Raw genomic sequence first — 14,101 nt, 5'->3', positions numbered from 1 at the left:
GGAAGGAACAGCTCCCAAGGGAGAGAGGGAGGGAGGGAGAGAGAGAGAAAGGGGGCCGTGGTGATACCTGGTGACATGTGGGCAGGGCTACCATATCCTCAGGGCTGGCAGCCATGGGAAGACAGCATGGGAGGGAGGCCTTGGTGGCCAGTCAGAGAAGGGGAGTGTGGCACAGAGGGGCAGCAGAACAGACCTGCTCCCCAGGCGGGACGCCTGCAATTCTGGCAATGAGCACGCCCCTCTTACGAAATTAGAGAGAGCTTTATTAAATAAACCAAGTAGAAACGCGCCTATTTACATCCAAGTTGTCAGTTTGAGCTCAAGTAATATGCAAGGCACAATTCTTCCGGTCTCCAGCTTTACAAAAATAAATCACATGGTCCAGCCCTAGAGGCCTGAAGTGGATTCACACTTGTGGCTCAGAGTCAAGCGGACGACTCCCCACACACAGTGGCCACGCATACCTGGCCCTGCGGGGCGTCCCAGTTCATCCTGAGAGTGGCACGGCTCTCGGCCTAGGGCAGAGGGGCCGCGTTCTGGGGGCCTCCGATGCTGAATGAACAAGGGCCTGGGAAGGAGGAGGGCCTTTTCCTCGTTGTCTTCTCCTTCCCAGCCCCTTCCTGGAGGGCAGGCCCACCCCCCTCACTGGCCAGGTCGGGCTCCGTGGCCTGCTGGGGAGGGATGCCAATGGGGAGACTGGTGCCCGCACCGGGCGGGCCAGAGGCTCAGGTCTGCTGAGATGCAAAAGGAGGAACAGATAACACTGGGTCTTTGCACTTGGGCGGAACATAGTGGCTTCTCCAGGAGGACACACAGAACAGATCCCGGTCTCCGGCTCAAGGACATTTTCCTAACTACGATTCCATAGAGAGGCCAGGAGAGGGAGAAGGAACCAGACCCCACAGGACATCCCAATGGTGCTGTGGCCACGTCCAGGAGACGTTCCCACGCTTAGTCACAGTGGCCCACAGAGGGGCAGAAGGTGGCCCGGCTCCCGGCTCCCGTGGTGCGTGAGCGTTCCCCCCGGGGGAGGCTGAGCCTGCATGGGGTCCCCGCCGCTGCGTTCCTGAGGCTTCTGTGCAGTCACGGGGCCCGCACCCGACAGTCATGTCTGTTCCCTCCCCTCATCTCCTAGCAGGAGCCAGACTAGGGGTAAAGTTTTCACGTGAGGGGAACACCCCAAAAAATGAAGTGATTAAAAAGTCCTTTCCCTGAGGCCACCGCAGTCACATCCCCTCCTAGGAAATGGAGCTTCTGCCTGCTCAAAGTCTTGAGAAGAGAGTGGTTCTAGAGACTGGAGGGAAAGAAAAGCAGGACTACATGTTGTCCAGAAACCCCAGACAACCAGGCACGAAGGAATGAGCCAGCATCTTCGCAAAGGCTAAGAACGAAACCAAACCAAAGCCAACTGGAACTCCTGCGTGTAAGCAGCAGCTAGCGGGCACAGCCTGAGCTCCAGAACGGAGCAGGCAGCGAGGGGCGCCTGGCGCTGTCCCCACCGCGGGGGCGCAGGGCTGGCCCACTGGCTAGTGGGAGGTGTATGCGGGGCTCCAGAGCCCCGAGTGCGGGCTAGCTCTGCGGCTGGGAGGCAGTGCGGTGAAAGGCGTCGGCGACGAGGCAGCGAAATCTGGAGCGGAGAGAGAAGAAGTGAGTGACAGAGTAGATGGGAGAGCTCGGCCTTCCTCAGGGACCCCTCAGTGCCCATGTCAGAAGAGCCCCTGATAGAAGAAGTGTCAGCCACCACGCCCCCGACCACGCCCCCAGGCCGCCCTGGGCCGGCGGTGTGATGCACCCAAGGAACAGGTGACGGCCGGACATGCAGAGAGGCCTGGAGCGTAAGCCCTGACCCCCCACAGCAGACCTGTGGGAGAGAGCAAGGAGTGGGTCTCAGGACCACACGGAAGCGGCCATGAGTCCACAGGGCATGCAGGGAGGAGAGCCTGTCCATCTGGGCAGGAGCAGCTCCTTGGGCAGGGAAAGCGGCATGAACAAAGACTCCAATGTGAGCGGAAGAGTCTGGAGTGTTCAAGAGATAATGCCAAAACTCCGCAGTGGCTCCAACACACAGAGGGAGGGGTGTATTGGGAGACGGGGTTAGAAAAGGTGAATGCCCACCGCCAGGGTGGCTGGGGAACGTTTGTGGAAGACTATGGTTCTAGGGGTCCAGGATGCATGCGGGATCTTGTCACCCAGGAAAATGCATCTATACACAAAACCGTTCTCTTCCAAAAAACTCAGATCCTTTGAAGCCTGGCCATGCCCCCTTAGGCTCAGTAGACACCTGTTCAGGGGAGAGAGCCCTCCAATGGAACACAGAAGACAGGAGGGTTGCCATGCGCCCTCATGGTCAGGCACTGCACTTCTCACAGGGAGAAGTGTCCCCTGGATCCATACGGGGTCACCAGGACCTCAGGGTCACCAGAGACAACCGGACTATGAAGAGGAATGGCCCTCGTGATTTCTCTCCCTCTGGGAGATCCGTCATCAGGACTGTCCAGAACCCTCACCTCTGAGTCAGCCAGACCAACCCAGCTTAGAGCCCTCGGTGGCAGCCCCGGTAGGGGGAGCCAGTCCCAGAGAGCACACCGCAGAGACAACTCCCCGCCGCCAGCCCGCCGCCCTGCACCCACCTGCCTGGGGAAGCTCTCCTCGCCCAGGACCGGCATACCGTTTCCCCTCACCAGCTCCCCAATCTGCCTTCTGGGCCTCCCACCTCAGCTGCCACTCTTGCCCAGGGCCAGAGCTTCTGAGACTTGGGGTTCAGGGCCCACTTCCTCCCTCAGGACCCCTCCCTCTTAGCCCCAGCCAGGCCTGGCTGCATCCTCCAGGGGGCTACTCACAGTGGGGGCTGTGGCGAGGGCTAGCTCGTGGGGAGAGGGCCGGAGGTGCGGTGAGCTCCCGGGGCGCGCAGACCGTGTGGTAGGCTGCAAGACCACATGGCTGGTTAGAGTTGGGGTGGGGAGCAACCCAGGGCACACAATGTGGCCCACCTCACCTATGATCATGACAGCGGTCCCAGCCAGCAGGGCAAAAAGTGTGAAGAACATGACTTGGTAGGAGTCCAGGAAGTGCTGGAAGAGGGTGGCTCCGTCTGCGATCGATGGAAAGACAAGTCACCAAAGCAATGCACGGAGTTGCCTTATGTCTGTGTGGGTGGCCAGAGGGTGAGGTGGCCTGCCCGAGGCCTGGGGCGGTGTCTGGTCCTGTGGGGCGGTCACCCCAGTGCTCCGTCCTATTCCATCCTGGGCCACTTGAACCGACTCAGTTCCACCCGAGGCCCCTGAGGCCCCGCTTCCTTGGAAGTGGGCTCAGTTTCAGCACCCATTCCAAGGAAGAACAGACCTGTCCGGGGGAGTCGGAGGGTGGGGAAGTTGCCAGGAAAGGCAAGGCAGTGTTGAAAACGTCAAGCCGTGAGCAGCATTGCTCATGACAATGGAAGTCAGGGTTGGGCAAAGGCATTGGACAGGGATACTGCCGCTCTCAGAACTGAGGCCCAAGCACCAAGGGAGCCCAGTATCAGCTGCTCCAAAGCCACCCCTCCTCTGGGGCCCCGCCTCGGGGTGGCCCAGACTGTGGCTTCCTCTTCCATCTCCTCCTACCTCATCCTGCACCCCTCCCTCCCCGCCACTGGGCTGTCCTGTGTCAGAACACATCCCTGCTTGGCAGGAAGGAGGTGGTGGCCTCTTCAATGCCCTTAACATTGGTCCCACCCCTTCAGTGTGCTCCCAGCCAGACCTGACCAGACCACTTCCCTGCTCTCAAGAAAAAGCCTGAGCCCTCGGCCTGCCATTCAAGGCTCCTCATGGCCCAGCCCTTCATCCTGCACATCACCCCAGGGTCCTTCTGACTGCCTCGCCCTCCCCCTGGCCACTCCTCCTTCCAGACCTGGTGTAAGCAGCCCCTTTGAACTGCACCCTCAAGCTGGCAGAGGTAAAATTACCCCCTCCGTGTGCCTCCCACTTCTTAAGCCCCATCTTTACAATCATTCCTTTCTTACTGTGTTTATAACCCACGCCCTATCTGAGGTGGCGGGCTTCTCAGGCCTCTGTCCAGCACAGGGGCTGGTACACAGCAGGTGCTAATAATGACTGCAGAATCAGTGAATCATCCATTACTGAGCACCTACTCTATGTTAGGTAGGCCCTGTTCTAAGCACTGTCCCCACATACAGCACTTTAGCTTCTAGCTGGGGAAGACCAGTGGCAATCATAGTTAATTGTATTAATTATTCTATAGGCTGACAGTTGAGAATAGTGCTATGGAAGAAGGAAACGGGTTTGAGTGGAAGTAAGGTTCAAAGTTTCCTACTATATGAGCAGAGAATGTTTGAGGGAAGGTTGGTTTGATGGAGGTGGGGGTGGGGGCCAAGGGGCTACCTGGGGGACAGGCATCCCAGGCAGAGGGAACAGTGAATGCCAAGGACTTAGCTGGGGGCTGCATATGTCCCCAAAACAGGAAGGAGGCCAGCGTGGCTGGAGCAAGGTGCTCAAGGGGGAGACAGGCATAAAAGTGTCGGGAAGGCAGGTTATGCTGGGCCTTTCAAGACACTGGAGAGACTTGGGCTTAATCCCCCTCGGGAGGTGGGAGCTATAGCAGAGTGTTTGAGCAGAGGAGGGCCATGATCTAGTCACATTTCAACAGGATCCCTCTGGCTGCCGTGTTGAGAACAGACGGAGAAGCAAAGCACGTGTGGCTGCTCGAATGAGTGATATTCGCTTTGCAGGATGTTCTGCGTTTCTGAGTCGTCCAGTTCTCGACGCCCCCGGGTTCCCACAAACAGCTAAGACCACCCAGTCCAGCCCTCCTCACCCAGGCCCATCCCAGCTGTGCCCCATCCCGTGACTCACGAGGACCAGGCCCTCGGCGATCCATCACAAAGGCCACGGTGACCGGAATGGTGATGGCTTGGTTAGTCATGGGGCTGGAGAAGGTCAGGGCGGTGGACAGAGGCCCCTGGCTGCCGGCCGCGGGATCCGAGACGCCAACTGTGTAGGTGATGAAGCTGGGGAGCCCCAAAGACTTCTCCTTCTCAAAGGCCAGCACAGCTGGGGACCCTGATTTCACCTGGGAGAGACATTAGGGCTGGAGAGGAGCACCCCCCACTTCTGCCTGACATGCTGGGCTTCCCTCCTGGGCCCGAAGGCCAGGGGTGGAGACCCCTCCCCAGGCCCCCTTCCTAGGCAGGTGATGATGCCTGGGTACTTCTGACAGCGTGAAATCTGCAAAGTCAGGGAAGGAGCACAGTGTCTATACCTGGAGTATTTTTAAGAAAGGACAAATCAATATCATTGAATTCTAATCAAGTGCTCTTTAAAAAAATGCTAAACTAACATGAACTATCATCAAACGCCAACTTTCCAAGGGAACAGCCTGGAGCTCTGTTTATGGCCGATCGCCAGCAGCTCAACCCCAGGGCCTGGCAGACCCTCTGTCACCAGCAATGAATTCATCCCTGTCTCACTCCAAGAATATTCAGTCATATTCACTGCAGCAAGACAAGGGATGATGAAGCAAACAGTGGAGCCAAAAACCCCTTCACCACATCACCCCAGATCTTCTCCCAGCTTGCTGGGCAGCAGGACCCAGGACACCATTCACCCAGCATTCAGCAGACGGGGAACCGAGGCCCAGAGCCAGGGACTTGTCCCCAGTTGTGCAGGCGTCAGTGATAGGTCAGGGATTAGGGCTTTTTCCTCCTGCCCCATGTCAGTGTGCATTCCTGCACTGACTTCCTTCATTGAACATACGAAATGTTCACTGAGCACATACTACGTGCTAGGGAAGCCCTATGCTAAGTACTGGCCTCGCATACTTAACTCCTGGTTGGGGAAGACTTGCAGAAGTCACAGTAATTAATACAATTACACAGGCTCATAGATAATGGTAATGCTGTGGGAAGGAAGAAGAGGATAAGGCATATTTACATTTTTTAAAAAAAATTTTTCATTTTAAAGAGAGGTGGTCCAGGCCTCCACGTTCCACCTGGGCCTCCCTGCCTCCTGGTCCTCTCCAAGGCCCCCGGCTCGTGCATGGACGCCACTCACCTCCAGGTTTTCGAGAATCTCCATGGCACCAAAGACCTTGACCTCCGAGCTGGTGTAGTGGTTGCTCAAAAGGATTTCAGCCTGGTCAGTGTACAGCCCTGGGCTGAAGGGCACCTCGGCGCCCACGTGCTCTCCGGGGATGTGGATGCCCGGGATGGAGGCGGTGACCAGCAGCACCGTCTTCTTCATGCTGAGATGCTTCAGCTGTTTGTCTGTCAGCCTGTGCATTGTGACCGAGCAGAGGTACCGGCCTGTGGAGACGAGGATGTTCCACATGGTCCCCTCTCCCGCCCGTGCCCTGATGCTACACTTTCTCCTGGCAACTCCTTCTCATCCTTCAGAGCCCAACTGAGGCATCACCTCCTCTGGGACCCTCCAGGGACATCCCTCTTTGGTACCCCTGGTCCAGCTTGGACACCCTTTCTGTGACCAGCACTCTTGCTCGCTCCTTTCTCAGAATGCTCTGGTTCACCAGATCCGCATCGCCCTGACATTCCCTGGGGTGGGAAGGTGTGGGCCAGCTCCACATCTCAGGGCCCAGCCGTCCTGGCTCAGAGGGACGGTGAGTAAATGATCAATAGATACCTTGACCCAATGCTGGGCTACAGGCCAGTTGGGGCTGACTCCCAGTACGGCCTATGGCCCCAGATACAGCAGAAAGTTCTGGAAAGGCATGGATTGGGACTATTTTGATACCTGTTGGATCCTCCATGCCTGCCCTGGGTAGACAAATGAGTTAAATGGACACTGTCAAGCGGGGCCCTGGAGAGCCCCCCAGTCTGGAACCAGGGTGCCTGTGCTGGAGTCCCTTCCGTGCCCATGCCAGCCAAGCATCCCTCGGTGAGTCGGCTAGTTTCCCTCAATAAAGTGGGAATAACATCGCACCCCTCATGGGGCCACATTCGCGAATAAATAGGGCACGGGACCCCCAGGTGCCTGCTCCGTGCCCAGCCGTGCGCTCGGGCCCCACACACGACGTGTCCTGAGGACATACCTCCTGCGTCTTAGGCAGCGGCCTGGGTGCTGACCCGAGCCATGGGGCGCGGCAGGCTGGGCTTACGGCCAGTTGTCGTGCTGACGCTAACTCCTCCTAATTAAGACGGGGCAGCATGTTCTTGGAAGGAACTGAAAGGTGGGCCAAACGCTCATCAACAGTCATTATCATAATGACATTGGCATCTACCATCGAGGACTCGGTAACAGGAGTGTGTGCCAGGCACTATGCTAAGCAGGTCGCAGGAACTATCCTACCGAACCCTTGAAGTGCCCCAGGAGGGCACTCCTCTCCTCAGGTTGTGTTGGTGACACTCCACGTCACCTGGCCCACGTGCCGGGGGCCCAGGCAGTCGCTCCAACCCCAGGGCACCAGCCTTCGGCTCCACGGCCTGTGGAATGGTGATGCTCGGACACACCGTGTGGGCCCAGGACCCTTCCAGCCCCGGCTCGTTTGCATCACTCGGCCCTGACATGCGGGCAGGCAAGGCACCATCCTGCCCAGGTCACAGAGCCTCAACACCCACTGGCTCTGGGCCTCAAACCCAGCTTTTCCAACTCAGAAGTGTCCTTCCTGCTGCATGGAGGGGGGACTGTGGAGAACGGCCACCACCCAGCACAGGCCTGCCAACCCCTCCTGGTGGCCGGAAGGGGCCAGTGGCCAGAGGGGTGGCATCAGTCCCTGGAGCTCCCGACAGACAACGTCCCTCTATGCAGAGGGACAGTGAGCCGAACACACCCAAAGGAGCCAGTTTTCCCACTGAGACCCTTGCAAACTCACCCAGAGTTGCGTCAAATCCTGGCTCTGCCGTGAAAACGTCGCGTGCTGGGAAATCGAAGACGTCTTGCTTGAATTGGAGCTGGCAGCTAATGAGGGATTCTGGATGCAGAGTCTCCATGATTTCCCTCTGGGCAGGGGAGCACTCACCTGGAGACGGGAAGGGGGTGAGAAGGGCATGGGCCAGGCCCACCTGGGCCTCTGTACCTGCCCGCGGAGCCCCAAAATGAGGAAGCGAGAGCAGGCCGCACACAGGCCGGCGGGGCTGCAAAATGACGCACACGGGGTGCCCCAGGGCTGCCCCAAGCTTCACGATGCTGCCACAGTTTACAAAAGCTGAGGACAATTCTAGGGAGGAGGAGGGTCATTCTGAATCGTGGGCAGTTTCAGATCCGAATCTGAGCATTTGGGCTAGAGCCTGCATCCAGCGGCCCGGCAGATGGGTTGGCCCACTAATGCACGTCATCTGTTCCTGTCAGCAGGGGAAAATGGGCAATTTATTTCTGGACATCAGGAGGGCAACAGTTCCCCACTAATACACTGAGTATCATTTCGGCAACTGCACGGTGCTGTCCCCGTGCACTGAGGTAGGAAAACAGAGGTTACTGCTTGCAGTAAAGCTGCCTCATCAATCAGAATGAGAACAGCCGTATTTAATTCTACCAGTTAAGTGGTTAAAAAAAAAAAGAAAACCAACCCCAAAACAGCCCGTATTGATGTATTTATTTCTGACAGCTGGTGTCCAGGGCTGTCATAGGCAGGGGACAGGGTCAAATGTTCTATGCATGACTTGGAAGAGGTAATTACAGAAATCAAAACCAGTAGCGAGGCCTGCTAAGTCATTACTTTCTGGGATTAGTGGGGGTGACATGTGGCTTTCTTTACTCGGTGCCCTAGGGCTGAAGTGGCATTTCCAGCTCAGACACAGGCCGTTTCTGGGTGCCGGGCTCTTTTAGGAAGATGTCTTTTCATGGTCTCCGCTTGTGGAGGACTCAGATTTCTAAAAAGCTGGAAGGAATGGGCCAGCAGGGGTTTAAATGCTCTCTCTGGCTTTGGCATGAGTTTGAGTGGGAAAAGCAGACAAAACCGCAGCAGAGTCCCTGAGCCCAGTTCCCCCCCTCCCCCAGACCAAGCAAGCCCCTCACTCTCTACCTCTCAGGTTAGAGCTTCTGTCTCCCACGGTGACAGTCACCTTGGAGGCCTCCTGGAAGCTGGTCTGGCCTGGGCGGACGGAACGGGCTACGATCCTTTGAGGGACACCAATCACTATCTGGGGAGGGAGCCGAGGCAGCTACACTGAGCACCGATCACGTGTGGGCTCCATGCCGGCCATTTTCCTGACCTCACCCTGCTGCCTGTTTATGAGGCACGGCCCATTGCACAGGGGACAAAACTGAGGCTCAACATCTGGAAGACTTGCCCAGAGGTGGTGGAGCTGGGGTTAGACCCCGGGCCAGTCAGACTCTGCAGCCTTGCCCTCTCCCGCTGAACAGGCTGCTTTTCCTGAACAGCGGAGCACGAGCTGAACGGCAGGCCTTAATTCATTCAACGGTTTGGGGTGAGGCACAGAGCTTGGCTCCCGTGGCGGTTGCGATCACTTCTCTGTTCATCAGTTTGGTTAATTAGTCTTTCGGCAAAGAGCGAAGGTGCTGTTTTACTTTACTGTCATTTATTCAAAATAAATCACCCTAAAATGCAACTCACACAGCCTGAGTAGGGAAGGCTCCCCCAGACTCAAGTCTTCCCAGGTTTTTCCCTGCCCATCCCCTTTGCTCATCCTGCACTGGCCACACCCAAACCCCTCCAGCTGTGTGCCTTCCTTAAGCTTCCACCCTCCCCTGCAGAGCCTGACCCCATCAGAGCCGGACCCCTTGCAGGCCCAGCTTGTGTCACCCCCTCTAGCTGGAAGTCTGTCTACCCACCTCTGGGCAGGCACTCAGCACTTCCTGCCTCCCAGGAACGTGATCTCCCTAAGAGCCGGGATGGGGTCTCACTCCTCCCCAAAGCCCACGCAGCTCCCAGGGCCATGGCTGACATAGAAGCATAGGCAGGCCCACAGGCTGGCCCCATCACCTCCAGACTCACTGGTAGGCACCTGCACCCCGGCCCTAGTTCTTCACATCTTCTCCTGGACTCCTTCTGACCACCATGCTACCGTCTTCTTCCCCGTTCCTCTTCCTCCTCCTTCACACCTTGCAGAGGGGGCCCAAGGCCTTGCTCCTCTCCCCTCCTGCTCTGGTATGTTCTGCATGTTCCCATCCACTCTCAGGTCTTCCAGAACCATTTCTGTCCTTAGACCCCCACCCCATCTCCAGCTTTCTGCCCCGGAGCTCCAGAAACACCTGCTGCCTCACCATCAGCCCCACATAGAGGAGCTGCAACCACCTCAAGCTGGCCATGTCTCAACTCACTCATCTTCCACCCACGCTGGCCACTCCTTCTGCATTCCTAACCTCCCCCCCCAACCTCCGGTCAGGGTGAAGGACCAACACCCACCTTGTCATCCAAGCCAGACCCCGGGGCAGTCATCCCCAAAGTCTCTTATTCCCTCAACCCCTACTTCCAAATGGTCATCAAGCTCTGGTGACCCCCCTCCTTAATCTCCCCCAAACCCACCCTTAGTTTCTGGCCACCCAACAGTGCCAGCTGAGGGCCCATCCTCAGCCCCCTGGCTGGCTACCCCGCAGCTCCTCCCCCTCTCCTGGGCTCTTAGACTGCCAGGCACCGGGACCCGTTCTAAACCTTACCTCTGATCTACATTACTCTCTACTGGAAAAAAAAAAAAATCCTTGATGAATCCCTCCTGGGTTTGGCATAAGCTTCCACCTCTTTGCTCTGGAATAGTAACAGTTGCAGCTAATACCTACTGAACATTTGCTGAGTACCATTCTAAGTGTTTCACATATGTGAGCGCCTCTAATCCTTAACAACACTCTTCTGTCCATTTTACAGACAGGAAAACCAAGGCACAGAGAGGGGAAATAACTTACCCGAAGCCACACAGCCTCTCAGTGGCCCAGCTGGGATGGGAACCCAGGCAGCCTGGCCCCAGAGCTCACATGCTTAACCACCCCACAGAACTACCTGGAACCCAGGGTGGATCACGATTGCAATGCCAGCCTCCATTCCCCCCCACTGCCTAGGTTCTGGCCACCAGGGCTGGGCTCTCGAGCGCGGCACACCTTTGCCTATGCCATGCTCTCTCATCCAGCTCCCCACCACCCCAGCCCCTGCCCATTCTCAGCGGCTCCTCCCGGGAGAGCACAGCTTCATCAGTCACAAGGTGCCCCTCTCTGGGATCGGCTCACCCACTGCACAGCCCCAGCACTAAATATGTGAGCTATTAGCTTAAACTGCTGGATTCGATCACGTGCACGCTGGCTCTAAAATGAGACACATTTGGAACACAGCCAGACGTTGCTCATTGATTCATTCTCAGCTGGAGATAAATAGAAGAGAGAACGGTTTTGTTCGCCTCCAGAAAGCCTCAAGAGGTGACTTGCCAGGGAGGCTTAACTTTGCTGGTGACGCCACATCACCGTGCTGGCCTGCCCACGCCGAGATTCCTGGGGACACGCCCCCGGGGGACGCTCCGGCCCTTCCACCAGAGTGCATGGGAGCCGGGGGGCGGGGGGGTGGCCACCCCAGGACATCAGCCCCTGTCATGGCACCATTTTGAATGTGGGGAGGCGGGGGCCTGTGCAGAAAAGGGAGCTTGTTCCAATCCCAGAGGCAGTGGGCAGCGGAACCCAGACTCCTGACTCCGGATCCTGACCGCTGGCAACCTGCTACCGCTTCTTTTCTCGAGAAAACGGAGGTGTTCAGTATAGAAAGCTAAGGGTTTCACCCCGAGTGGGTCAGCCACGTATGCCCCGAAGCCCCACCTCCTTGTAGGTCCTCAGGTGCCCAGCAACCTCGTAGTAAACCGTCACAGATCCCGCCTCTCGGGCCACAGCCACGCCTGTCCTGGGCTCGATGTGGAGGACGCTGCTGGCCGAGGAGCTCCAGGTTCCAGAGAGGCCTGGGAGAGGAAGCCCTGGCTGTCACTCACCGTTCCCACATCCGATACTGCGGCCAAACCCTGTCCCCTGGGTGACCGTGCCAGCCTCCTGGGGGCTCACTCGTCACCCTCAGGGTAAAAGCCATCCCCCTGGCCCCGGCACCCTGGCTTGGCCCTCCCCCCCCCCCACCGGCTCCTGGCCGTGGCCACCTGGGGCCACCTGCAGGTCTAGGGCACCTGCTCTCTGCACAGCTGCCACCCTGCCCAGAGTGAACCTCTGGGCCTCCTTTCTCTCCACTGCCTCCCTGCTTGCAATCTCCTGATCATTCCCTTGTCCTGGGGTGACCTGGGAGCACCCCTCCCCCCAGGACCGCCCCTGCCCACCCCCAACCGTGTCAAACAAAGCTGGTGTCAGGCTCAAGAGCCGGCGCTGGACAGCACTTCTTAGTTAAAAGCCAATCACATTATAGAGTATATACCACAAAATAACAACCACATTCTATTTCTGGCACATTAGATTTGTTTTTCTTTAAGGGCAGCGTTTAACTTCCTTTTAAAATGAATTTAATTAGATTAAAAAAATAAGGAGTCACTTGGAAAACCTGAAACAAAACAAGTAACGTAGGTCACGGATATACACGTGGTGTGGGAGCGGCTGAAATCTGGAAATCGTGGAACGGGCCCAGTAGCTGTTCTTTGCTTACATTTCCTTTCGGAGGTACTCTGTCCTACACTGTAACCACTATCCACGAAATGCATTCAAACTGAACAAGTAGCTCCTCGTCGCATCAGCCACATTTCCAGGGTTGGATTGTGAGGGCCCCCGTGTTAGAGTAGATACAGGATATCTCCGCAGCGGCAGAAACTTCTACCAAATAGCGCTACGTGAGCGCAGGGCTGGCAGGCTTGCTCAGTAAAGGGCCAGATGGTACACGTGTCGGGCTGTGGACTCAGGTTCTGACGCCTGCTCTTGAACCTCCGACGAGCTCGGCTTGTCTTACCCTTACAACAGGAGCCCGCTCCCATCTTTGTGACTGCCTGGATTCAGAAGGGTTCCCCAGCCAGTATCCACCTCTCTTACCTTCCAGGCCGACCAGGACTGTGGCCAGACAGAGGACGTCCCCCACCACCACCGCTCCGGACAGCTCCGGGGAGATGGCCTGTTGGACGGGCAGCGGGACGAAGTCGGAGAGGCCCACGTGCTCCGAGTCCCACACGCTGAGCAGCGTCAGGCCGACGCTGACAGTGCGCACGACGCATGTGTTGTTGGTGGTGCCCTTCCCAATTTGCACAAACTCATCTCTAGGCACAGGAGGGGGAGGCAGGCTCTCAGTCTCAGGGAAGGGGCGCCCGACTTCAGAGGGAGAAACACACTGAGTCCCCTGCCCGGTGAAGCTTCTTGCTGACCGTGGCCCCAGACATCCCCTGGCTCAAGTTTCCCAAGCAGCTGCTGCAGATCTGGGGCCACCACAGGCCACATGAACCTGACCTCCTCTCCTCTTCCCTGGGAGGAGCCCATGGCCCACAGTTGGGGTGGCCCGGCGCACATCCCCCACGTTCCAGAGGGGAAGGCTGAAGCCAGAGGGCAAGGTGAGCTACAAAGCGCTTGCCAGTCCCTTCCCAACAGTGAACTGGGACACTCTCGGGAGGCACGACCTCTGCCCCCTGCCTCCTCTGTAAAATGGGGATGAGAATGTACCCGCGTCCCAGGCTTGACGTAAGTGTGAAACCAGGTTGGTGGCTATAAAGCAGTGAGACCAGTGGCCGGCACGTGGTTAGTGCTCGGTCAACACCAGGCCTGGACTGGCTGGCCTGAGGGGCAGGGTCTCTGGCTTCCTGCCTTTCCTCCACCGTGCCTTCTGACCCCTGAGCCCTGACTGGTCTCCAGGAGAGGTGCTCCCACCACAAAAAGGCCAGCGGGACTTCTGTGGGGTAGCTGAGGGGTTGGGAGGACCTGCCTCCACTTCCTCCAGGGTAGCCTAGGTCTCAGACGGATGCACGGCCCATACCACGTGCATGGAGCTCCACAGTTTGCCAGAGGCCTTTGCGACTACGGCCTCAGTTGATGGCCCTGAGGACGAGGCAGGTTCCCCACACAACAGGTGTGGAGACGGAGGCCTGGAGAGGTGAGCTGCCTTGCCTAGGAAGGGCCCACAAAGGGCAGAGCTGGGGCTTGAACTGGGTCTAACCCCAAACCCCGGTCGTTCTACCATGCTACATCCCCCATGCCTGGCCCCGGGTATGTGAGCAATAGGGGACAAGTCTGTCGCAGGCCTGTGGGGAGGC

General features: G+C 57.7%; 1 protein-coding gene across 1 annotated transcript in view; it reads right to left on the bottom strand.

Annotated features, from left to right (window-relative positions):
- Positions 1–263: 263 nt before the first annotated feature.
- Positions 264–14,101, bottom strand: part of NUP210 (nucleoporin 210) — a 109,564-nt gene continuing 95,726 nt past the window's right edge. The window contains exons 32-40 of the mRNA XM_032412013.1: positions 12,897–13,117; positions 11,700–11,836; positions 8,968–9,085; positions 7,819–7,965; positions 6,045–6,295; positions 4,848–5,064; positions 2,996–3,091; positions 2,841–2,924; positions 264–1,627 (exon numbers count right to left, since the gene is read on the bottom strand). Coding sequence (XP_032267904.1) covers positions 1,527–1,627; positions 2,841–2,924; positions 2,996–3,091; positions 4,848–5,064; positions 6,045–6,295; positions 7,819–7,965; positions 8,968–9,085; positions 11,700–11,836; positions 12,897–13,117 — 1,372 coding nt within the window. The 3' untranslated portion in view covers positions 264–1,526. The remainder of the gene's footprint in view (positions 1,628–2,840; positions 2,925–2,995; positions 3,092–4,847; positions 5,065–6,044; positions 6,296–7,818; positions 7,966–8,967; positions 9,086–11,699; positions 11,837–12,896; positions 13,118–14,101) is intronic.

The sequence above is a fragment of the Phoca vitulina genome, unplaced genomic scaffold, assembly GCF_004348235.1.
Source record: "Phoca vitulina isolate PV1807 unplaced genomic scaffold, GSC_HSeal_1.0 scaffold13, whole genome shotgun sequence".
Classification (NCBI taxonomy): Eukaryota; Metazoa; Chordata; class Mammalia; order Carnivora; family Phocidae; genus Phoca; species Phoca vitulina.
The sequence above is the reverse complement of the archived record's forward strand: the minus strand, read 5'-3'. Positions and strand labels throughout refer to the sequence as shown.